Source organism: Sinohyriopsis cumingii, chromosome 13 (assembly GCF_028554795.1).
Source record: "Sinohyriopsis cumingii isolate HCF-2022 chromosome 13, ASM2855479v2, whole genome shotgun sequence".
Lineage (NCBI taxonomy): Eukaryota > Metazoa > Mollusca > Bivalvia > Unionida > Unionidae > Sinohyriopsis > Sinohyriopsis cumingii.
This window is the reverse complement of record NC_142973.1, coordinates 51,499,488-51,525,964: the sequence shown is the minus strand read 5'-3', so window position 1 is coordinate 51,525,964 and position 26,477 is coordinate 51,499,488. Positions and strand designations below refer to the sequence as shown.

At 33.4% G+C, this 26,477-nt stretch overlaps 1 protein-coding gene across 4 annotated transcripts in view; it reads right to left on the bottom strand.

Moving 5' to 3' along the window:
* LOC149785547 (syntaxin-7-like) overlaps positions 1 to 25,888 on the bottom strand; it is a 48,139-nt gene extending 22,251 nt beyond the window's left edge. For 2 of the 4 annotated variants that reach the window (XM_089979347.1, XM_089979350.1), the window contains exons 1-7: positions 25,730 to 25,888; positions 17,460 to 17,594; positions 16,011 to 16,076; positions 15,262 to 15,331; positions 8,649 to 8,736; positions 5,158 to 5,232; positions 1,334 to 1,417 (exon numbers count right to left, since the gene is read on the bottom strand). In XM_089979347.1, the coding sequence (XP_089835473.1) occupies positions 1,334 to 1,417; positions 5,158 to 5,232; positions 8,649 to 8,736; positions 15,262 to 15,331; positions 16,011 to 16,076; positions 17,460 to 17,559 (483 nt within the window). In that variant the 5' untranslated portion in view covers positions 17,560 to 17,594; positions 25,730 to 25,888. Of the gene's footprint in view, positions 1 to 1,333; positions 1,418 to 5,157; positions 5,233 to 8,648; positions 8,737 to 15,261; positions 15,332 to 16,010; positions 16,077 to 17,459; positions 17,595 to 21,636; positions 21,758 to 25,413; positions 25,573 to 25,729 lie in introns of those variants that run through there. The other 2 variants (XM_089979349.1, XM_089979348.1) reach the window with 2 other exon arrangements.
* Between the last annotated feature and the right edge of the window lie 589 nt (positions 25,889 to 26,477).

The window sequence follows — 26,477 nt, the reverse complement described above, 5'->3', positions numbered from 1 at the left end:
AAATAGTAAATAAGGGTCACAGTCTGACACATGGTATAAATGAATACATAATAAAATACAGTAAATAAGGGTCACAGTCTGACACATGGTATAAATGAAATCATAATAAAATACAATAAATAAGGGTCACGGTCTGACACATGGTATAAATGAAATCATAATAAAATACAATAAATAAGGGTCACAGTCTGACACATGGTATAAATGAATACATAATAAAATACAGTAAATAAGGATCACAGCCTGAAATCAAGTGCTACACTGTCAATACTAATGATGCATTCACAATCCAAAATTAGGACACTAATATACAGAGGAAAAATCTCCATCATAACTTCAAACTATGTACAGAAAAACCTGCTCAAGTGACCATATGCATAAAAAGACCAAATGTGTACAGGTGAATAATAATCTAATACAATTATTTCAGTTATAAGTAATATTTCTTTACCTGTTATAAAGGTAACCTGTCCAAAACACTGTTCTGAGTGGCTCATATAAACTCAGGTTTGATAAAGTCAGAAGAGTGGGATAAAATGTAAGCTAAGTAGCTAATGCTGTACACTTGATTCTATTCATTTTTGGTCCTTCTAATTACCATAAGTACTGCAAAGAACACAAGATCCTGATATGCTGTCATGTAATGTGCTGGTAGATCAGTGTCTATTTCGTTTGTCCTACTGAAACTGCATAGACCCAGATCTGCTGGCACAAATCGGGAACATGTGATGGCACACAATCTCTGTGGTGCACTTAGAACTAAGAATCATAAATTGATAAATCCTATACATGTAATAATTAAAGTCAAAATTTCATTTTTTTTTAAAACAAAAAAGAAAGTTTATATAATGAAATCTGAATTGATTAAAAAAATGCAGTAAAACTGAGAACTGAAAATGTTGCATACCCAAAATAATTGTTTGAGGTTTCGATTGTGAAAGCTCTCTACAGGAAAGAGAAGACTTAAATATGCAAGATCTCTTGATCCTGATTTGGCTATGCTAATTCTGAAATGGTACCAATTTGATTTTCCAAAGATCTAAGCATTGCATAATATTTAATTGATATTGTATTGTCTGTAATGTGTCATACTCTCTAATATTTCATATACTATTAGTACATAAAAAAAATTAAAAAATTTAAACTGATTTTCATTTTTTGTCTTATTTTTCTGTTCAAAAACGTTATATTTTATTAAAAGTGTGCACCAGTGTTAAAGATAATTATAATTCATTTATCACTTATTTATTTATACATTATGTGAAATATAGTCAAAAGAAACTCTGCAAAATATTACAGTACTGAAGTAAATGAGGTTTATTTGTATATTTACCAGCCACCCTGCACTCTGCTTTGGCTCAGGTCTCTCTGCTGGTTTGTGAAGTGAGACAGTCTTTTTCACCTTGTCTGCTGCTTTCTGTTGAAAATAAATTAAAATCTGATTACATTAAAAAACTGAACTTTAATTCCATGAGTAAATTAAAGTTTAACAAATCAAAATGTTGAGTTAAGCTGAATCTGTTCATTAAGGCGGCCAGGGCCTGTGCATCAAACCAATTATCAAAATAATGTTCTAAACTGTATGACCTTGACCAAAAGGTCAAAAAGATGAGCAAGCATGTCACAGAATAAATTGTTTGCTTAATAAAGGTTCATTCAAAGTATGATGAATATCAATCAAGATGTTTAACCAAAAACTACATAAAAAATTTATACAACTGTAACCTAGACACCAATGAGCCAAGCTAGTGTGTATCCCAAGTCTGAAATTTTTTTTAAAGGGGTTGGGGAAATATAAGCAAATGGAAGAACTTTAACCCAAAACTCTAATGCAAATATTCTTTGACAGTGACCATGATAGCAAAGTGAAAGGAGCAAACCAGCATGTTGCAGAATGCATTTTCTTACTTTCATAATAACTCCTGCCAAGTATGTACAAAATCTATCAAGAGAAACATAAGCAACAGAATGATTAAAAAAAGATATGAAAATATTTTCATAAATGTTAAGTACACCCTTATTCTTCATTTATCACAACACATTTACTATATATACTTGCTTATAAGAAGAGTCAAATTGCAAACTGAACAGACCCAGATCTTCCAGTACATTATGCACCAATAGATCTGAGTCTGTGCAACATGTAGAACAAACAATATAGACCCTGATCTGCAGGCATATTATACTACTATGGCAGATCAGAATTTTTGTTTTTTGTAGTTTGACTTATAATTGAGTAATGACTACCTTTGTGTGCCATGACACAATGATATAAGAATCTTTGTAAACATTGTCACATACACATAACAGAAACACACAGTATAACGGCCTTGAGTTAGACCAAATTCTAAATGTTAGGCATTAATCACAAACCCTGCTTATCTTTATGGCATTTAAAATCCTTCAACTTGATTCCGACATTTCATTTTAAAATGACATTAGTCTTAGATCCTCCATTTTCTGTTTGTTACACTTTCCTTTTGGTAACATTATAGCTGGTATCTTCGCAATAAATCTGCCATTATTTACATGCAGACATATAAGCATATAATATTTACACAGTCAGTCTATAATTCTCTTAAGAAAACCTAAACCTGGTTTAATTATTAAAAAAGAAAAAAGTATCTGTTTTATGTAGAGCTAGCTCATCATCATTATAACAGATTCTAGAAATAATGCAGTAACACCATGAACACCTTTCAAAACTTTAAAAAAAAAAATATTCTAATTTCTAGTTTTCATTGGAATTACTATATGCACAATATCGATTGGTATGAATGTATTGTATACACAATATCAATTGACATGAATGTACTGTATACACAATATCAATTAGCATTAATGTACTGTATACACAATATCAATTAGCATGAATGTACTGTATGCACAATATCAACTGGCATGAATGTACTGTATACACAATATCAATTAGCATGAATGTACTGTATAAACAATATCAATTGACATGAATGTACTATATGCACAATATCAATTGGCATGAATGTATTGTTGTTGTTGTTGTGGGGTTTAACGCCATTTTTCAGCACACAATAGGCTATGCATGGTGGCCAGTATAAATGGTGGAGGAAGAACCCGGGAAAACACAGGGAAGAACCACCGACCCACGAGAAGCTACTGGCAAGCTTTCTCACATACCCACATTAGCCGAATCATAGACTCAAACCCACGCAGACAGAGGTGAGACGGCAGTGATCCATAATGGAGAGAGCTTTATACCACTCGGCCACCTGAATGTATTGTATACACAATATCAATTGGCATGAATGTACTGTATGCACAATATCAACTGGCATGAATGTACTATATACACAATATAAATTGGCATGAATGTATTGTATGGACAATATCGATTAGCATGAATGTACTGCATATACAATATAAATTGGCATGACTGTATTGTATACACAATATAAATTGGCATGAATGTATTGTATACACAATATCAATTGGCATCAATGTACTGTATGCACAATATCAACTGGCATGAATGTACTATATACACAATATAGATTAGCATGAATGTACTGTATGCACAATATCAACTGGCATAAATGTACTGTATACACAATATCAATTAGCATGAATATACTGTATACACAATATCAACTGGCATGAATGAACTGTATACACAATATCAATTGGCATGATAATACTGTATGCATAATATCGATTAGCATGAATGTACTGTATACACAATATCAATTGGCATGAATGTACTGTATGCACAATATCAATTAGCATGAATGTACTGTATGCACAATATCAACTGGCATGATAGTACTGTATACACAATATCAATTGGCATGAATGTACTGTATGCACAATATCAATTGGCATGAATGTACTGTATACACAATATCAATTGGCATGAATGTACTGTATACACAATATCAATTAGCATGAATGTACTGTATGCACAATATCAATTGGCATGAGCATGAATGTACTATATGCACAATATTGACTGGCATGGAAATATTGTATGAACAATATTGATTAGCATGGAAATATTGTATGGACAATATCAACTGGCATGAATGTACTGTATAAACAATATAAATTGGCATGAGCATGAATGTACTATATGCACAATATTGATTGGCATGGAAATATTGTATGGACAATATTGACTGGCATGAACGTACTGTATAAACAATATAAATTGGCATGAGCATGAATGTACTATATGCACAATATTGATTGGCATGGAAATATTGTATGGACAATATCAACTGGCATGAATGTACCGCAACGGTAGTGGAGAACTAATGATCCATACAATTATTGACCTGAACATGGAAAGTTTGCAGTCGCTTTTAGAAACTAGTTGATGCATTTGTCCAGCACACTGTATGATGCTTTTTTTTTTAACAAGTTATCAAACAAAATGATTACATCTGTTGATAATCAGTTAGTGTTACAATGTAGTGAAAACAATTTTTTAAATACTGGAGCTTTTAAAACAGCTACTTTCTGTACAATATGTATGCTGACATCTGTTATATACAGATGATAGAAAACAATTCATCTTTGGTTATTCTTCACCTATTTGGTGCTGATCTGATTTTCCCCAACTTTTGTATAAATTTTTTTTAAAACACTGCAACATTATTTGGCAAAAGAGATTGCATGTTAACATGGTACATGTGTGTGTGCTATTAATAGCATCATACTTTGTGTATCTCTGAAAACAAATCTAATCAAAATCTAATCAATTCATCTGCATACAAGTGCTAAACACTCGCCGAACTTCACTTGTTTACCTAAAGTGCTTTCTGACTTACTGTATTTACAAGGCTTTCGTTAAAAAAAAAGTTCATCATTTTTGTTAAAAATGTTTACAAATTGTCGTTTCATCTTCAATCAGAAACAGACAAAAATAATTTGATTATCCTCGCCTTTCTGTAATTATATAATACATTCTTGGAACTAATTTAATTGTCTCTAACTTAATTTCCATTCTCTTTAAACATAAATCAGTAACAGGAAAAAAAATAATCAGCTTTTCCAAACTTTTCTGTAAATTAGAAAATCAATCAATACATTCGTGAAGCTCATTTTAAATTCCCTCTAACATAATCTTCATTCTCTTTAAATTGCAATCAGTAATAAGAAAGAAAACTGGATTTTCCTCACCTTTTGTAAAGTAGAAAATCGTTGAATACATTCTTGATAATCATTTTTAATTCTGTCTAACTTAAGTTTTTGTTGCTGAAAGAAAGAAAAAAAACATTGTTTAGCTGGTCAATTAACACATAAACAAACAGGTAAAAAACAAAAAAGTACAGCCAACATGTACAAAACACCATGAGAAAATGTCCCTTCAATAGTTCAAACAATATGTTATCTTAGATAACTGACATCATACTAATATGAAGTTTTACAGACACATGCATTTGGTTGAATTTGCTTACTAATATGCAGTTTTACAGACATGTGCATTTGGCTAAATTTACTTACTAATATGAAGTTTTACTGACACATGCATTTCGTTGAATTTACTTACTAATATGAAGTTTTACTGACACGTGCATTTGGTTGAATTTACTTACTAATAAGAAGTTTTACAGAAACATGCATTTGGTTGAATTTACTTACTAATATGCAGTTTTAACGACACATGCATTTGGTTGAATTTACTTACTAATATGCAGTTTTACTGACACATGCATTTGGTTGAAATTTACTTACTAATATGAAGTTTTGCTGACACATGCATTTGGTTGAATTTACTTACTAATATGCATTTTACTGACATGTGCATTTGGTTGAATTTACTTACTAATATGAAGTTTTGCCGACACATGCATTTGGTTGAATTTACTTATTAATAAGAAGTTTTACTGACACGTGCATTTGGTTGAATTTACTTACTAATATGAAGTTTTACTGACACATGCATTTGGTTGAATTCACTTACTAATATGAAGTTTAACTGACACATGCATTTGGTTGAATTTACTTACTAATATGAAGTTTTACTGACACATGCATTTGGTTGAATTTACTTACCAATATGAAGTTTTACTGACACATGCATTTGGTTGAATTCACTTACTAATATGAAGTTTAACTGACACATGCATTTGGTTGAATTTACTTACTAATATGAAGTTTTACTGACACATGCATTTGGTTGAATTTACTTACCAATATGAAGTTTTACTGACACATGCATTTGGTTGAATTTACTTACTAATATGCAGTTTAACTGACACATGCATTTGGTTGAATTTACTTACTAATATGAAGTTTTACTGACATGTGCATTTGGTTGAATTTACTTACTAATATGCAGTTTTAACGACACATGCATTTGGTTGAATTCACTTACTAATATGCAGTTCTACCAACACATGCATTTGGTTGAAATTTACTTACTAATATGAAGTTTTACTGACACATGCATTTGGTTGAATTTACTTAATAATATGAAGTTTTACAGACACATGCATTTGGTTGAATTTACTTACTAATATGAAGTTTTACTGACACATGCATTTGGTTGAATTTACTTACTAATAAGAAGTTTTACAGACATATGCATTTGGTTAAATTTACTTACTAATATGCAGTTTTAACGACACATGCATTTGGTTGAGTTCACTTACTAATATGCAGTTTTACCGACACATGCATTTGGTTGAAATTTACTTACTAATATGAAGTTTTACTGACACATGCATTTGGTTGAATTTACTTACTAATATGAAGTTTTACTGACACATGCATTTGGTTGAATTTACTTACTAATATGAAGTTTTACAGACACATGCATTTGGTTGAATTTACTTACTATTATGAAGTTTTACTGACACATGCATTTGGTTGAATTTACTTACTAATATGCATTTTACTGACACATGCATTTGGTTGAATTTACTTAGTAATATGCAGTTTTACTGACACATGCATTTGGCTGAATTTACTTACTAATATGAAGTTTTACAGACACATGCATTTGGTTGAATTTACTTACTAATATGAAGTTTTACTGACACATGCATTTCGTTGAATTTACTTACTAATATGAAGTTTTACAGAAACATGCATTTGGTTGAATTTACTTACTAATATGCAGTTTTACTGACACATGCATTTGGTTGAATTTACTTACTAATATGAAGTTTAACTGACACATGCATTTGGTTGAATTTATTTACTAATATGCAGTTTTACTGACACATGCATTTGGTTGAATTTACTTACTAATATGAAGTTTTACTGACACATGCATTTGGTTGAATTTACTTACTAATATGCATTTTACTGACATGTGCATTTGGTTGAATTTACTTACTAATATGAAGTTTTACCGACAGATGCATTGGGTTGAATTTACTTACTAATATGCAGTTTTACCGACACATGCATTTGGTTGAATTTACTTACTAATATGAAGTTTTACTGACATGTGCATTTGGTTGAATTTACTTACTAATATGAAGTTTAACTGACACGTGCATTTGGTTGAATTTACCTACTAATATGAAGTTTTACTGACACATGCATTTGGTTGAATTTACTTACTAATATGCGTTTTACTGACACATGCATTTGGTTGAATTTACTTACTAATATGCGTTTTACTGACACATGCATTTGGTTGAATTTACTTACTAATATGAAGTTTTACTTATAATCTCCTGCAAGTCACTAGAAAATTTAGCACTTGCAAAAAGATGTAAGAGTTTGAAATCTCAACTCCCATTTTCTACAAACAGCCTGTCATTTGTGAGAATGTGAGCATTAAATTCAAGCCCCGACACTTAAAGGCAACAATACACAGTATAATCTAAGTCATGTTGTTTAATGTGTATTTGAATAATAACATAAAACTTTTTCTTTTGCTGAAACAAAAATTAACAGTTTTCACCATTCCCAAATCAAAATAAAATCTTTTCTTATCAGATCTGACTGAAACACATTTTTCCGATTTGTAGTGGTCTTTATGAAATTTTTTAAACATGTCTAATTAAGGTGGAAAAGATGCAAGTTTAATATAAAATTTAATACCCAAGTTGCTACTGCTGTTGCCAGAAAACAGCAGCAAGACAAAAATGTTGGAAAAAAATGTCTCTTTTTAAAGTTTTCTTTGTGTCTATGAGACAGACCATAACGGACCAATGACAGCAGTAGCAACAATATTAACATTAGCAATATTATTCTTCTTCTAATCATCATTCTCTTGATTTATTTAAAAACTATGGTTGACTTAGTGAAATACTATTCTCCAATGTGGCCATGTTGAATGAAAAGGAACAAAAATATAACTGAAAAAATAAAATAAAAACATACATAAAACATGGTAACAATTATCATACTGCAAACAAATGAAATGAATTATCCATAGCTAATTATTTGTGGTCTAATTTAAGTACAAAATTAATTTCAATCATTCAGATGTTCAACATGGATCTCACACTTACAAACATATACATAAAATTAAGATTTATCTAAATCTCCATGATGTGCTCATTCTATAAATCATAGATTAAAATCTTTTAAATTTTAAGTAGTCTTTGCAAACAAATAAATCGATTCCAGGAAAAGATCTGCCAGAGCACTTTGAAAAGACTGTTAGTTATAAAGAGGCAGGAAACAAGAATGGTGAGGCTGAGACTTACTCTGTTGGCTTGACTCATCAATGCAAGCCGTTTTATCAACTTGGTTGTTTCGGAAATGACAGTGTTTGTGTCCTGTGACGTTTCATGACTGAAATAAAGGAAGCAATCATCTTTAACATACAGGTTAGGTCTTTGTTTCTGGTAGGTGAAAACATACCGCTAACTAGGACCTTTTCTAAACTATATGAATAAAACATGAGACCCAAACAGGCCTGATATCACTCATCTGTCTAAAAGACAAAGAAAAGGCAGCTGGCCAAGATATCTGAGTAGGTTGCTTTCTGAAGAAACATCTTCCAATAGGGTGATTGCATATGTTATCAAAACAACTGTTGCAAGGTGTCTTTTTTTTACCAATATTTAATGGTACAATAGAATCTGTCCAATATTTAATGACTTCTCTGCATTAAATTTTGGTCAATTTCTATTCTGAAATTCTTTCAGCAGGTTTTGTGATGTCATTTAAAATGTTTTATTTTTAGTAACAATGGCAATATTTATATGTGGTTCATCATTATACTTGTCTGAATGTTTCTTTTTCTTTTTTTTTGTACTGGCACTTGTACAAATTCTGAAGCCCAACAAGCCAAGATGCTTTCTGTCAAACCTGGTAAAATTCTGTTATGTAGGTTTTGAGAAAAAGTCATCAAAAGTTTTTCTGTTTTCTATGTTTAGAAACAGTGACCATATTTGACAATGAATAGGCATCATTTGTATAAACCAGAAAGCCCTTCATGCAAGGAAGCATTCTAAATTTGGTCAAATTTTGTTGAGTTTTTTTAATAAAAAATGTAATTATTTAATTGTAGTTCTGTTTTAGCAATAGTCAAATCTAACGGTGGTTTGACATCATTTATGTAATTTTAAAAGCCCTTCATGCAAGAATACTTTCTGTCAAACATTGCTAAATTCTGCTGAGCAGTGTTTGAGAAGAAGTCATGTACATGTTTTCTGTTCTTAGTAACAGATGTCACATTTGATGGCAGATCTGTATTATCTGTACAAACTTAAAAGCCCTCTTTTCTAGGATGCTTTTGATCAAATTTGTTCAGCCATTTTTGAGAAGTCAGTTAAGGTTTTTCTAGATTTAGTGATACAGTAGAACCTGTCTTGAAAGACCACCCCTTCTGCCAAAAAAGGTGGTCTCTCAAAACAGGTTGTAACGCTATATAATCAATAAATCTGTTTATGGGAATTCTGCTCTCTCAAAACATGTGGTCTCTCATGATAGGTTTTACTGTAGTGGCCATATTTGATAGTCTATGGACATCATCTGCACAAATCTGAAAGCCTTTCATGCCAAGGTGCTGTCAAATCTGGTCTAAATCTTTTCAGCAGTTTTTGAGAAGTCATTAAATGATTCTATCTGCAGTAATGACAGTCATATTTGATAGCAGATTATCACAATATGTATAAACATAAAGGCCTTTCATGTCAAGATGTTCTCTGCCTTATTTGGTTGAAAATGATCTAATGGTTTTTAAGGAAAGCTTAATATAGCAAATGTTGATAGATGCATGACACACAGCATATGCATAATGCAGGACCATATCATAAACTCGCTTGTATTTATGACTAGGTGATCTAATGAGTAAAATTTGTGTGTAAATTTTTTTTTTATAAATGCATGAATGTTTGAAATGCACCACTCCCTCAATAACGCATGCCCTGATAACTCGCGAACCTGCTTATAATGCGGGATCAGGCATGGATCCCATTTTTTTAACCTGAAAATACCCTAACAATTGATTCCTATTTGTTGAACTTGAAGAAAATTGTGATCAAAACTGGTAACAGAAACTTTGATGTATTGCTCCTTCTATCATCAAAAATGGTAGATAGGACCTGGAAGTTTTAATCAACACTATGAAATATCAAATTTAAACATGGTCATACAATCTTTTACATTTTCTATCCAAACGACATTCCTAGTACACTGCAATTAACATTACGTAAGGAAATTTCAATCAAGAAAATGTCACTTATGCCAAGTGGAGACAGTACTTTAATAAATATATACAAATTAAATAATTTTTGTATCAATTGAAATCTGTGTTCTAGTTCAATCTTTTAGTTCCTTTTAAGTGTAATCATCATAAATGCAATGTGTCCTCTTGTAATTAAACGTAAAATGCATCAATCTACCGTAACAGCTATGTCTGTGAGCATTTCTCTGAGAACCTAATTAAGTGCCTACCGTGTTTTTATAACTGACTTGCAGAAGTATTTGTTGTATTGTTGCACTGAATTAAAAGTTGGTCTCCTTTGTATTATCACATTAATTACGTGTTTTGAATCAAAAAAAAGAGACCAAATAAAAGAAAAGTTAAAAGGCACGAAAATCCTACTAACTTAAAATCCAGCGGCTTCGGTCGTATGTTGGGTGAACTCACTTAATTTTATCAACCGAACACCATTATAAACATTATTGTGTATGTAACATAAGCTACCTTAAATTAACAGACTCTTTCATAACTGTGATCAAAGATAACAAGGCAGCCAAGCAAAATGAACACTTCCTAAAATAAAGAGCTTGATTTTACAGATACGGACCATTGTGGGCAAGCGATTTTCAGAGAATTATTGAACTGGCACTAAGAGATATCCTCAGGGATGATAAAAAATTTCATTATTACTTCGAATGAAATCACAACATCAATACTGTACTAACTGAACAGTAAAAGTTTTGACGCAGACGTGTCACGAAATAAATGTTGCGTGTTTTTGAGAAAAAAAGAAATCTTGTTTGGTGGTGTATCAACAGTTAGTCTAGTTCATTGCTTGTGGACTCCCAATTTGGCAGGATACTATTAAACACCACTACGGGAACCAGACTCATCAAGAAAACAACAAGCAGTGATGTAATACACAGATTTTTCGCATACACATGATAGTTGTTCAAACCAGTTGGAACGATATTTCGTATGTTGGATATTTTGAAAATAAATGTTATTTAAGCAGAATGACGAACTTTATTAGAAAAAGCGCATTATTAAATATTATTATCAATGTGATTGTAAAATGAGGATTCAGTTATTAAACAGCCCAGTTCCCTAATGCCACTCCCTCTCCACAGTTTTCTCAATGTCAAAGCAAATTTTTTCAATTTCTGGAGGTCCCTTGGTAACTTGCGCCTTGCTTATATTGCGGTCTATGTTTGTGGACCCCGTTGTGCGCAAGTTATCGAGGGAGAGGTGTATAACTAATAAAAAGATGTGTGTAAATGTTATATGGCTTTTATTGAGATTTGTTTCTTCAAATACAAACAGTAGCGCTGTTTAACAAACTTTGTTAACCACTAATTTAAAAGTTAAAGAAGCCATCAGGATAAATACTGAGTACTGTACATCATCTTTTGAATAAATGAATAAAGACAATGTCACATTCTGTATGTGCATACCAAAGGTCCTTAACAAATAACATTAAATCCCACAAGAATTTGCAAGGTTTCCATTGACAAGAGAAACTAAACAAATTTCTTCAAGACACTGGAGAAATCTTTCGTGTGTGTGTGTGTGTGAGAGACAGATTTGGATTTTTAAGTTAGCTTTAAAAAAAATTCAGTCATATTACTATGATGTCTGCAGTGTGGCAGTTTATAGTTATGTCTAGCACTGGGGCATCATGCCACAGACATGTCCCACCCCATCATGTCAACCAGTTCAAACACTAATCTCTAAATGATGTGCGCTTAGTGAGGCAGTTGTTTGTACCATTTTTATAAGTCTTTGGTATGGAAATCTTTACTACAATCAAACTCAGCAATGTCTTCAAGTGTTATCAAATAATAATAAAATCAACACCCCTGTTCTATTGTCTTGAGTTCTCTGATAAAAAGAGATTTGTAGGTTGAAGTCAATTTTAAAAGTTTATTGGGCACATATTGAGGGTAATAAGCTCCAAGATCAAATACTACCTCTGTTACCTAATTTACAAAAGTATTTCAATTCCTGACTTAGTAAATGTGAAATGTTTGTGTCTGCATGTGTTACTAAGTGAATATATATTTCAATCTAATCTGATGATTTAACCCTTTTGTCAGAATTTTTTTTTTCTTCTTTCTCCATTGTTGTGCATTCACATGGTCATTCTCCAATTTATTCATTCATTTATTCATTTGTTTGCTTATCTGTTCATTGCGTTGTTTATTTATTCATTCACTTACTCACTTCTTTAGCTTTAACCATTTTCTCAGTCTCTTTATTTGTTCATTCATACTTAGGATCTGTGAAACGTCATCTCATTGGTTTCAAACCACAAATAAATATTACTGACTTTAAAAAATATCTTGGTTGTAATTACTGCCGAGGGATAACCTATCCATCCTCAGATAAAAATTGGGAGTAGAAGACTTTATGAACATCAATTCCATTTATTAATTGTTACCAAAATCTGTTATCTATTTTGGTCAGATTGCTTGTTAACTGCAAATTCCTTAAATTTGTCCCAGGTGCCCTTCTAAATGTTATAAAGTACAGTCAAACCCGATTATCTCGATTACGTCGGGGGTGTAAAAAAATCGTCGACATAACCGGGTCCCGAGATATCCGGGTTCATAAAAACCGGTAATTTTAAAAATGTCCTTGAGCATTACTCCTGTCTCTTGCTGGTGTTTACTGGAATCCCCTCCCACTGCATGTTACAATAAAATAAACAAAACGCTTAATTGATAATAAAATGAAATGAACTAACCTGGTGTTGTTATCATTTATTCCTTTTTTATCATCATAAGTAATTTATTAAAGAAAAAATATATCTATGAACTCCTTATATCACATGTAGCGTATGCATCCATTACTGTAGTGTGCATCACTTATGTCAGATAACACACGACGCATTTTTATAATTGATGTGAATATTGAAAAACAAATCATGTTTGGTTGTACTCAGAGGTTTGAATATGTTATCAGATTGAAAAATGGATCAAAGAAAATCACAAACGAGAGAGTGAGAGAGAAACATCCACCGATTGCTTTCAGGCACCCGCCATTCACGCATAACGCGGTGTTAGGTGCAAAATAACCAAGATTGTATTATATCCAGGTTAATATATGACAGTATCTCGCAGATAAAGATCAATAAATGTTTTTGAAAATACATGTACATGTACATGTACATTGACTGTGAGTGCAAATGACACTCCTTTCGCTAGCATGGGTTACAAAGAGTATTTATTAAAGCAAGTTATTGTTGAGTAGACTACTTACCCCGCAGGCATCAATGCGAGTTTGTATCAATTATGATTCCAGATGGCAAATAAATAGATGCGCGGGTGGTGAATAAACACATCCGGTAGCGAGCAGTAAACTAATTCTTTGAACTTACCGGCAGGATATCAAATACAAAGGTTATTTTATTGTATCTTTACCAGCTGGTTACGCAAGTTAGATTGCCACTTACAGTTTGAAAAACGAAAGATCGCATTGATAATAGACAACTGCCGTGCTCACCCACGTGTAGAAGGGTTACAAGCAATCACAGTGTATTTTCTTCCTCCCAATGCTACCAGTAAGCTTCAGCCACTCGACCAAGGAATAATTCAGGCTTTTAAAATCCATTATCGGAAAGCTTTAGTTTGCAATTATTTGCTTGCAGTTGAGGAAAAGCGATCCTATAAACCAACTCTGCTAGACGCCATCATGTATGCCCGTGCAGCTTGGAACAGTGTATCGCCGAAAACCATTCAAAACTGCTGGTTCCATTGTATTTTTCCGGAAATTTCTGATGAAGAATTTCACCAGCAGTGTTTAATTGCACAAGAAATTAAAGAGCCTCAATCAGAAATAGGTCTTGAAGCGATGGCTGATGAGATTGCGGACTCCATAGGCATTGCTTGGGATGAATTTTCTAATTATGTTCACGTGGATGATGATGCCAATGCCTATGGTGAACTTACTGATGAGGAAATAATCCAATCGGTGACAACGAAGCAGATACAATCATGCAAGCAAGATGATGATGATGATGATGATGATCAGCCTATCACTATCCCAAGCTACAGTGAAATGGCTGAATGCATTAAAAAAATGAAATTGTTTGTGGCAAGTGTCGACGGTGCCGAGCATATGTATGAAAACGTAAGTGCTTTTGAATCGTTCGTTACAAATCAGCACCGGAGTAAACAAAAGCAGACTGATATTACTTCATATTTTCTACAAAAATAATGTAGTGCACATTATGATATGTTTATGTACTTGTGTGTTTTATAGATGTATAGATTCAAAATGAAAAAAGTATTCATTTTTTTATTCATATATAGTATGCGTTTATTGTGCCTGAAAATCGATCGCTTTTGCTGACTATTTCTTGTACAATTTCTGTGAGATTGACGTTAAAAAGTTGCATTTCGTCGAATTAAGCGGGTCCACATGTTACTTCGGACCGAAACTTATGCCCGACATAACCGGGTTATCGACTTAACAGAGGTCGAGATAAGCGGGTAAAAAATAGCATAACAAAGAAGAATTTTTTCGGGACCGGACCAAAACGCTCGACATAAGCGGGTTGTCGAGATAACCGAGGTCGAGATAAGTGGGTTTGACTGTATTTCCTTACTAATCAAGGACATATCTTAAGTTCCCACTCTGTGATTATTATTTACCAGATCACTTACATTTTATCTCTTAGCTGTGGACTGTCTTTGTCTGTTCCTATAATTTTCATTGCCCTGTCAATACTGTTGGCTGAAGAGATAAAAATGGACATCAAATGCACATAAAACCATGTAACTGGAAACCACAAATTTTCTTTCTTACCAAAAGTAAAATTTGTCTTTAAAAACCCCCAAAACAAAACAAATTAATAACCTGTTGAATTTGTGCTATTCCAGCAACTTCTTGAAGTAAACATACCAATAACAAAATAAGAGGTTCTAGGAGTTTTGTAATTGTTATTATTCTCATTTTTCTTTTAATTCTTATACTTATATTATTACATTTTAGTAATTAATTAATTAATTAATTAATTAATCTTTATGTTAACTTCTTGTCTCCATCTCATTATTATTACAGAAACAGCCTATGAAATGTGTTGAAAAGGTTGTATCAAAAGATGACATTTCTGATTACATTAACAATATGGGTATGTGTCTTGCTTTAATTGGCGAATGTAAATCAACATACTGTACGTACTCACTTATAAGTCGAGTCAAACTGCAAAGAACAAAGATCCTGATCTGCCATGTAATAATGTACCTGTAGACCAGGGTCTAAGTTGTTTGTTCTACTGATTACTCCTAACAAACTGGACAGACCCAGATCTACCAGTGTATTATGCGATAGCAGATCTCGGTCTATGCAGTTTGCAGTTGGACTTGTCTTATAAGTCAGTATATATGACAAGTAAAATTTGAAAGCTTCTTACCTCCATTGTTCACAGTAAAGATGTTACTGCTAATTTGGTCACAAATCTCATCAAAAGAAGAGTAGGCTGAAAGAAATGGTCACGTGTTATGCTGGAAACAGTAAAAGGACTGTTAATTTAAAGATAAAAGTAAACAATGGGTTTATTTGGGATTTCTGCACTGATCAGCCCTATAAGAGTCCCAGTGCTAATTATTCAACACTTTTGAAATGTGGATAGTGTCAACCTAATTTTCTCAAGTTTCTGAGTGTCAGGGACTCTCCCTATAAAGTCAAATAGAAATATGATTGATAAATATGTTGACACAAATTAATGACATCATGATAAATAATACTGCAAACACAATGAAAAGATGAAAAATACCAATGACACCACAGAACAACCATTTTAGCACATTAGTGGGTCAAAGGTCATTAACTCTTTAGCATAACATTAAAAAAACTCACAGAATTATGTACTTGTTAACTCTAACATGTGATCGGATGTATAAGATGACACAATAGAATGTTTTGCTTTCATGTGAAATTGCAGTACTGTCTTCTAGTTTTTAAAATGAATCCTTCTGAATTGTTCCTTGCTGATATTTATATACAGGGGGAAAAAGCCAACACAGTATCTGTTATTTTTCTCAAGATCAAAGTTACATTTCTTATCTTTTTAAAATATATAATATATAGTTGTTCCGCTCTGCCAGGAGATGAAACCCACATTTTACAATAGGTACAGGTGGTGCCGTGGTGATGGTAGGATCACCCAATAAAATTTGTTCAAAGTGAGAGACAGTCTCGCCCTTCGAAAAATCCTCATAATCTACATTGCTAGAATTTTTAAGACGGGGATGACCTATTTTGCAGAGTTATTACTTTTTAATGTTTGTGAGTTTAAAATATATTTAAGGAGCAGATCTAAGATGTGACCTGGAAACATTCAAAATACTTGTGTACACACATGTCCATTATATCCTGGCTGCCTCCTCAGCGTTCTTGGGAAAGACAGTTTTCATCTCCATGAATTGGTACAGCAAATAATGTATTAAATGTGCTATTAAAATCAAGAAGCCAAACATAACCTGTCTTGACTTCACGAGCAAATTAAAAATCAACCCAAAAAGTTACAATAGTAATTATTATACATTCAAGTTACAAAAGAATGCACATACCATATTTGCTCGCTTATGTCAGACCTAACTGCAAACAACTTTGATCCTGATCTTCCACAGCATAATGCACCTACATATCAGGGTCTATGTCATTTGTTTTACTCATTACTCCATATAAACTGCGCAGACCCAGACATGCCAATGCACTGTATGATGCAGATCATCTTGTAAGTGAGAAAATACGGCAAATGCAATTAAAACCAAAAGAAAGTAGTAGATATTTAACCTCATATAGGGAGTGCAATCAAGTTTACATAAAATATAAAAGATTCATCATATTGGAACCTTACAGCTGTCTTGGTATCGTCCACCAGGTTCATCCCTGTACTCTCTGCTGGGGTCATCAAAATAGGGACGTTGTGTAGACCCGTATCCAGTGCCTCTCGACATTTTGACTCAAATGAATTTTTATTCAGATGTGTGTTCTGAAAATAAAAGATTACTTGACATGAATGTTCAAAAACAGGAGATACTGTGAATTCACATACATGCATTTTCATGGATATCAATTGATCATGGTGTTTGAAAATTGGCATTTTTGTTGGCCCCGAAATCTCCGAACTGGGGAAGGCAGATAATGTTCAAGGGGAATACTCATGCAAAAAAGTCAAGAAAAGTCATGCTTTAATATGCAACTTCACCATGGAAACTGATGCTATGTAGCCTTATACTGCCAACTGTGAGCTGGGGAAGCAACAATTTTTATTTTTAAGTTTGAATAGCTTTCCCTAATTATATTAAAATTAGGGCACATACCCATCAACTGTTTTATGTACCGCACCATGTTATAGTGAAAACTGCATTGTGTATTAGAGCATGATATGCCAAGAACAGTGTAATATATCAAATTGTGGCACAGTGGGAACTGTCAAAATTGGTTAAATAATCTGGTCTTAAAAAGGAAATAAAACTATAACTCCAATCTTCACTTCTCTTCTTTCAACCCATATTGTTATATAATTATACGATTTTTGTCATGGGGTCCATAGTGGTACCGTGTCATATCCAGAATCATGTTATAATGAGGTAAAGATGTAACTGGAACAAAGAGCCCCTAAAACAGTACTCATCACACAGGACCATCAGTAATTTCAATTTGTTAAATTTGGGTCATAATATGCTATCCTACTTATGGTAAATCCTGGCCTCAGAATCTTTGTGAGGCTACAATCAAGTGAAACAATCCAAAATGCAAATAAACAAATTACAGATTATTTCAACATCAAGTATTCAACTGAGACTTACAATACAAAATAAATTTCAAGACTGGAGCTATCAGCAACGGGTGCATAAAAAAGGGCCTTGCTCACTACGACTTGCTTCCTGACAATAAACACGGGAACTTGTGCTGGGAGACGAAAGTTTACAAAATTGAGGGTGACGTACAAATAATTTTAATTATTAATATTCATCTGCCATTTTTGCCTTGCTATTTATTTTCCTGGCCTTAGTCTCCAGTTCAAGGGCATTGTATCTTCTCCACATAGTAAGTAGAGGTCTAGAATCAACAAGAATCCACAGAAGGACAGGGCACTATACTGCTGAAAAGGTATTTAAAGGAATTCATTGCATGTGTGTGTGTGTGTGTGTGTGTGTGTGTGTCTCTCTCTCTCTCTCTCTCTCTTTCCTTCTCTCTTAATCAATCAGTAGTTTTGCATGATGTGTTATCAAAGCTGGAGAGACCTTAAGTTGCTTTATAAGTGAAGTTCTTTTTGATTTATCTCTGTTGTTGTTGTTATTGTTTAAGTTTAAAACAACTCCATCAGGCACAGCAGAAGACAACAATGGTTTCTTCCCTTCAAAAGTAGTTCCCAGCAAGTGGACACCATGACTGAGACAACCGGGTTGAGTCAACCAGACTCAGATAAGAAAAGTAAGGTTAGCAAATCAGCCAGATTTCTCTGTCACATGGGTGAGAAATAAAGACAAAGACTGTTGTGAACAAGTCCACCACTGGATTCCCCCACAGATGAAAAAAGTAGATCTGTTAACAAATGGTGCAGAGACTTTGTCATGAGGACTGCTTACCCCTGTATCAGCATGCTGTCCACCATACCATTCCTCTTGCCTCTAATGATAAAGACTCTGAAAGCAATCTCCTCTATAGATGTTCAAACTTCCAAGCAGAATGACGAGGCATGAGTGTAAACATTGTGAAAGGTTTGGGCCCACATCTGCTGACTGAATTACATATCCAACCATGATATATTAGAAATAACAAAATATATTAAACTGCGATTGATTGAACAATACACCAAACTGTAGTAAAGAGGTAATAATCTAATTTTTTAAAAATATCTGTGATTGAAACAGAAATAAAAATAAAACACAAAGCTTTATGTTGTATTTTTCAATCTATAATGTTCGAGATTTGTAAGATTCTGGTCATGCAGTTCATAATGGTATAGTGTTCATTCTGGAATCATATCAAAATGAGGTACATTAAAATAAGGGAAAGCTGCATTTATTTTCTTTGAGATTTCATTGATATTTTCGCTTTTATGATCATACTGTGCATTTTTGAAAGCAACCGTTGCAATGCCTCCATGCACTTGGTCTGAAGCTATCAAATATTCATGGGGAGAGCACTGTATGGGTTTATTACTATTTGCATGCAAGATTAGCACATGAGACATGGGCAGTGTTTGGTCCTAATGACAAATGCTTGGCATATGAGGACATGGGCAGTGTTTAGTCATAATGACCAATAATTGGCAATACTTGGCATATGTGCACATAATAATAATAATAATAATAATGACCTTATATAAAAAGGGTAACACAATTAACTAAGAACCAATCTACCTTGAGGCCCTCAAACAAAGGAATTTATTTATTTTAGCTGCGTCTCTGAAGCCACTGGATATATTGGGTTTGGAAGAATGAAATAGAGAGTACATTTCTAATCTCAAATGGAATTATATTCCAGAGCAGAGTTCCAGAGTATTGAAAACTTTTTTTTAAAATAACTCCTTATTTGGTTTGGAAATTTTATACTGTTTGGTAGTCATTGATCGCAGGTGGGGAGTATTACCAGGTAGCCTATACTGGAATAGTGATTGTAAATATGCAGGAGCAAGTATTATGGGATATCCTTTAAATTAATTTGGCTTTTCTCAAACAGATTCGGTCTTTAATAGGTATAATTTTTAACTTATCAGATAAATTTTCCTTGCTTTCTTTCTGGATTGATATTAGCCCTAATGCTCTTTTTTGAAGATGTGCCAGCTTTCCTATGTTTTTATCATTTGAATTACCCCATACTGTATTACAGTAGTCTAAATAGGATTGTATGTAACTGTTATAAAATAGTTTTCTGTGCCTTTCTATCCTACTGAGAAGCCATAAACTGACTTTTTTTTACTGATACGTTTGATATGTTCAGTCCATGGTTAGGTTATTTCTACCTGAACATAAAGTAGTCTATCATGACAGACCATTTGCAAATTTTTATCCTTCCATGTCAGATATAGTTCATCACTATCAAGATTTGTCCTTTTTTGCTGTGTTGAGATAAGCAATACATGTGTATTTTAGTTTTACCAGTATTTACCACCATGCCTTGCATGTGCACCAGTTTTCCAGTTTCGAGTTCATGCTTTGTGTTTTGGATGTCTGACAATGTTGTGTCATCTGCATAGAGATCTGTAGACGATATTGGGTCTCTTAGTAAAAGTGGTAGGTCATTAATAAATAAAATGAATAGTAATGGACCTAAAATTGAGCCTTGTGGTACTCCATATATAATTGTTCCAGGTTCAGACAGAACATTATTTATGTAAACATGTTGTGTTATCTCACTTTAAGTAAAAAGTAAACCATCTAATTGTTCTTTCATCACATTGGTAGATTTTCAGTTTCTTCAAAAGGATTTCATGATCCACCATGTCGAAAGCTTTCCTGAAATCTGCAAATACAGATCCTATTATTCTACCTTGGTCAAGTGCTTGAAGCCATTTATCTGTTAGGGAGATCAAGGCAGTCTCACATGAATGTTTCTGTCTAAAGCCTGATTGATTAGTAGAAGTAATTTCTCAGGCCAAATTGGAAAAAGTTTTCTAAAAATGCATAACCTTTTTTCTCTGTGTCACAATCAAAATCTTAGGAGCTCATTATATTAAACAGAGTCATGGGAAGAAAATGAATGGTACAGGTTATTCTCTAAAAGTTTAAATCTCTCAACCAAATATCACACTGAAGTGAAATGTTCACTGTCTTATTTTACAACATGTTTGTAACACAAAATGATTTATTAGTTGGACTGGATGATATCCATAAACTTTGTCAAGGTGCTAAGTACTTGATACATGTACAGTAAAATGGTAGTAATGGGACAGCTTTATATTTGGTAGATTTACAAGTTCTTTTCTACCACATATTTTGAAGGGGAGGAATAAATTATGAGACAAAATTTCCCCCTTTTCCAGGAATATCAGCAGTAGAATACAGGAGACTGATTGTTCAAACCCTCTCTACTTTGGTGTAGATGATGTGTTGATGATCGTTGAGATCTTTGGAAACCACAGTAAGAACAAGTCCTCTGATGAAGGTCTCCCCTTTCAAAACTGCAGCCTTAAGAAGGTCTTTACTATGGCTGGAAACTGCAGCCTTAAGAAGGTCTTTACTATGGCTGGAAACTGCAGCCTTAAGAAGGTCTTTACTATGGCTGGAAACTGGGAAAAAAACTTCTTGGATTGTGCACCTGGTGGTTTTGAGCTCAAGTCTGCAAATAAAATTAGATGCCATATCAAAGGACCATATCTTCTCCTCTTCATCCAACTGAGAGGAGGTAGTAGGCCTGATAGGAGGCAACAATGGGGATTCATCTACATCAGTCTCATTGGAATTGACAAGGATAGACAACAGATAACTGTCTAGGACACTCTATACAGCAAAATAGTTTGGCCTCACTATTGTCCAGTAGAAGCACTGGTGAAATAGGAGCACTCTGCACCAATGCCTGCAACTCCATGCAGTGAGTAGGGGCTCTGTATTTACTAGAAATTCCAGTCAGAAAACAAGACCAGTGGTCTTTCCCAGATGTAATTACTAGTATGGCACATCTCCAAACCTCCTGGTTGATGCCATGTGACAAGGTGATGATGGCAGTTCACAATCCTCAGCATCAGCTCTACTACCGGAGAAAGGTGTAGTAATCTATGGAGGCATGAAGGACCGATTTCCTTGAGGTGGAAGGCCCCACATCCCATAAAGATTCATAGGATTAATAGTAAAGGAGATATCGATCCAATCATCTTTTGATTACCTTTCCTACTATTACCCCTCATTAATATGGTGAGTCCAAGAACAAATATCAAATTACATGACTGTGTAATGTCTATGATGTTAGGGTTTGTTGTGACTCAATCGTATCCTGATGTAATTTTGATATAAGCATAAATGTACCCTAAACCCGGAGGGGGGGAGGCACACTGTGGTAACCAATATGACCCCTTAGTGAACAAAAGTCTGATAATGGGGGGGGGGGGGCAGGGGTGTTACCATCATGGAAAATAAGTATTGATATGGAAGAAATGTAATACTGATATTAAATTTTGCTGAATTAAAGTTTGCAACATGGTATTTAACTATCAACAGTAAATTTTTCTCTGGTCACATCATGCATACATCCATTTACATGGTGTCCTTGAGAAAGATAACTGCTCTAAACAAGGGTATACAAGGATTATGAGTGGACATGTTGTGTATTACATACACTACTAGTGGACAGGTTGTGTATTACATATACTACTAGTGGACAGGTTGTGTATTACATATACCACTAGTGGACAGGTTGTGTATTACATATACTACTAGTGGACAAGTTGTGTATTACATATACTACTAGTGGACAGGTTGTGTATTACATATACTATTAGTGGACAGGTTGTGTATTACATATACTACTACTGGACAGGTTGTGTATTACATATACTATTAGTGGACAGGTTGTGTATTACATATACTACTACTGGACAGGTTGTGTATTACATATACTATTAGTGGACAGGTTGTGTATTACATATACTACTACTGAAGCATCTTTTCAGATGATTAATTTGAGATCTAGCTGGTGGTTAAAAATCTTGTGTGTTGGGAAAAAATTTGCTTACAGGATTCCATTCATACATAAAATATTAAAGTATAGTTCATACTCATCTGTTATACATTTTCTTTACAGTGAGCATGCAATCAGTATATCATCAGCTGTGCAATGCCACTTTGGACAAATAAAACAAGTTGGCTGGTGGGGTTTGCATGTTTTAGACCAGAATATATTCTAAAAATGTAACTGAATTTGAAGGAAAATCAACATTTCAAGGAAAAGTAATACTGAAGTATATGCTAAACTAATGAAGGATAAGAACCTTTTACAAGAGCTCGTGGGAGATACCACTGGGCATTACAACATTTCAGGACATATCAAAAGCAATAAGCATGGACGAATACAGTGCCCATGTAAATTAAATCATGCAAAAACAAAACTTGACAAAAGGAATAAAGTGACAGGATATCTTCCTGTCCCAGTATGAAGTAAGTAATTTAACAAGTGTAAATACCAGTATGTATGTATTTCCTGATAGTCATAAATAGTATTTCAGACATTAATATATACCAGTGAAAAAAATAATATTGTGCAGCATTATTTATATCCTTTATAGGTAAATACACCTCAATGCAAGAATTGTTTAATTGTTTTTCTTTATTTATTAATTTACTCTCTCTTTCTCTTAACATAATGGCATGATTTTCCACTAAGTCTGGCCCAAGGATTAGTCTTTTTCAGCTGATATAAGAACCTTTAAATGCTTAAAGAATAATGCTCATGCATTGCGGTGATGCTGCATTCCACGGATATGTCAGCAGATTTCTGTTAAAATAGGGATCAATATAAAAAAATGATTATTCTAACAGGTTTAATGCCATGGTCAATACAAAAGGGAATATACTCGCCGTCGGGATACAATGGTCAGTGGAAACAATTTTATTTATTAGCAGCAAGCTGCATAAAAATTTCTATTTTCTATGAGGGTGACCATCCACCAGGGATTCTGGCTTATATGGTTGTTCATGCCACCAGTCACGTGAGAAAAAAAAGAACTTTTTGTTCTGTTCTCTCTATGTAAGTACTTTGAAGTGATCCATCATTTAACTAAATTGAAAATTTGGTTTTTATCTTTTATGCAGTCATCAAATTTTTAACCTTAATTTGCAGTTACTTATACACTGAAATACACTGAAAAACTGAAATATACAATCAAATACACATTTATTTACGTTCTCTGTATCAATATTGGTGCACACACAGGAATTATTATTTGTTTTTGTTTCAATAATAATATAAAGTATTATAAAATATGATTTGTAAGTAATGGTGTCACTTGGGCATACTTGATTCAACACATATAAGCAGAGAATCACAGATTTAATATATACACAGAATGAAAGTGAAAATAATCAGAAGTATTCGCCAACATTAAATTATATATTTACTTTAACTTTTGAATAATGTGAATTAAACCGACTTGCACAATCCGTTATGGAGATTACCACAGTTTCGTGTTCCGCAAAAGAACGATCAGCCATTTATAATACCTGCCCAATAAGGTATGACCAATTGACGAGTGCTGTAACTAGAAGGAAAGTAAATCATGCATAAAATCGCTCCAATAATATCTTATTTTGCTCAATATTACAACTGAAGCAAAATTAAATAATAATTCCTGTGTCTACAAGGATATATACTCTGAGAACATGTAAATACATGTGTATTTCAGTGTATCTCGGTTTTTCAGTGTATTTCTGTGTTTATAGTAGCTTGTTAATTTGTACTAATGCCCATTTGAAACTGAACAAAAAAAATGTATATCTTTTACTGAAGGTCTTTTCTTCCGATATTTCATCACACTAATGGTGTTTAATTATGTCTAGTGACTTGAACTTTGTCAAATATTTTGTTTTCAAACTGTGAAAGAATATGCATGAAAGTAGGCTATAGATCCATTTAAATTGTGAACAATTCCATCTGACGGGAATATAACTTCCTGTTCTTTTCATAGTGTGGGCCCTATTCACTCGAGCTCGATGCAACAAATTCGACTTCCCATACTTGAATATAATGAAGGATTGGTATGGAAAAAGACAGTAGCAAATGAATATAGGGATTAATCTCTCTATCCGTATGTTACTGTCTTTCAATTCTCTCTCTCTCTCGTCCCCCCCCCCACCGATATATATTGTTACCTATAGTCTTGTTTACGTTCCGACTACGGAAGCTCAGCAGCTGACATTATGCACTGTTTTCGATGTATCATGTCCATTCCACAAGGCTCGTATCGTGGCTTAAAACTGACTTGTCATACATGTACTATATAATAACTACTAGTACATCTATGACAGGTCAATTTTAAGCAACGATACGAGCCCCTGTGGTCCATTCTTCCCTTGACTGCAACCAATTTTTCTCACAAGTGTTATAATTACCATGGGTAGGAATTTGTAAAATGAAACAATATTTTATTTTCTATCATCAAAACACACTAAAATATTGGGGTTTTACCTGTCAAACAGCCGGTCTATTCCTGTCAAATTCATCACCATCATCATATGACGGAAGGATCACACCCGATCTCTGTTATACAAGGTCATTGATTTTCGGTCTGTGTATGTCAAATGCTTACCATCCATTATGACGAAAACGATACGGAGCTATGGTTCACTCTGCGCCACATTCGCTTACATACAATACAAAATTAAAAAATTAAATAACAATAATAATAATAATAATAAGGAGGAGGACTTTGTATAGCGCCTAATCTTTAGAAGCTGTAAGCGCTTTACAACATTAGACAACACCTATAAGATAAAAAACATAATGATATGATTACAAAAACAAACACCACGAAATTAGAAAACATAAAAAAACATGCTGAGAATATTTAAGGTAGTAAACATTATTAGGTCTTTAAGTTTGTTCTTGCAGTCGAAATAAGTGAGTTTTGAGAGCACTCTTGAATGGGGTCAATGTGTCTTTTTGTCTAAGTTCAGTCTAAATAATAATAAAATATATTTTTACCAAATATTTTTAAATTAAAAAAATGAACTCAACCTACTTTGGAGTCATCTCGCCCCAACTACCATTCCGATTAAACAATCCGTTTGTGCCAACTCGCCCTAATTTTAATAGAACTTTTTAGGCAACATGTACGTCTTCCGATTTTTTCTATCTTTTCTGTATTTTTTGTACGTTTTTATTGCTACTATTTCATAATTAGACAATTAGTAATTGAAAAATTATTAGTCTATGT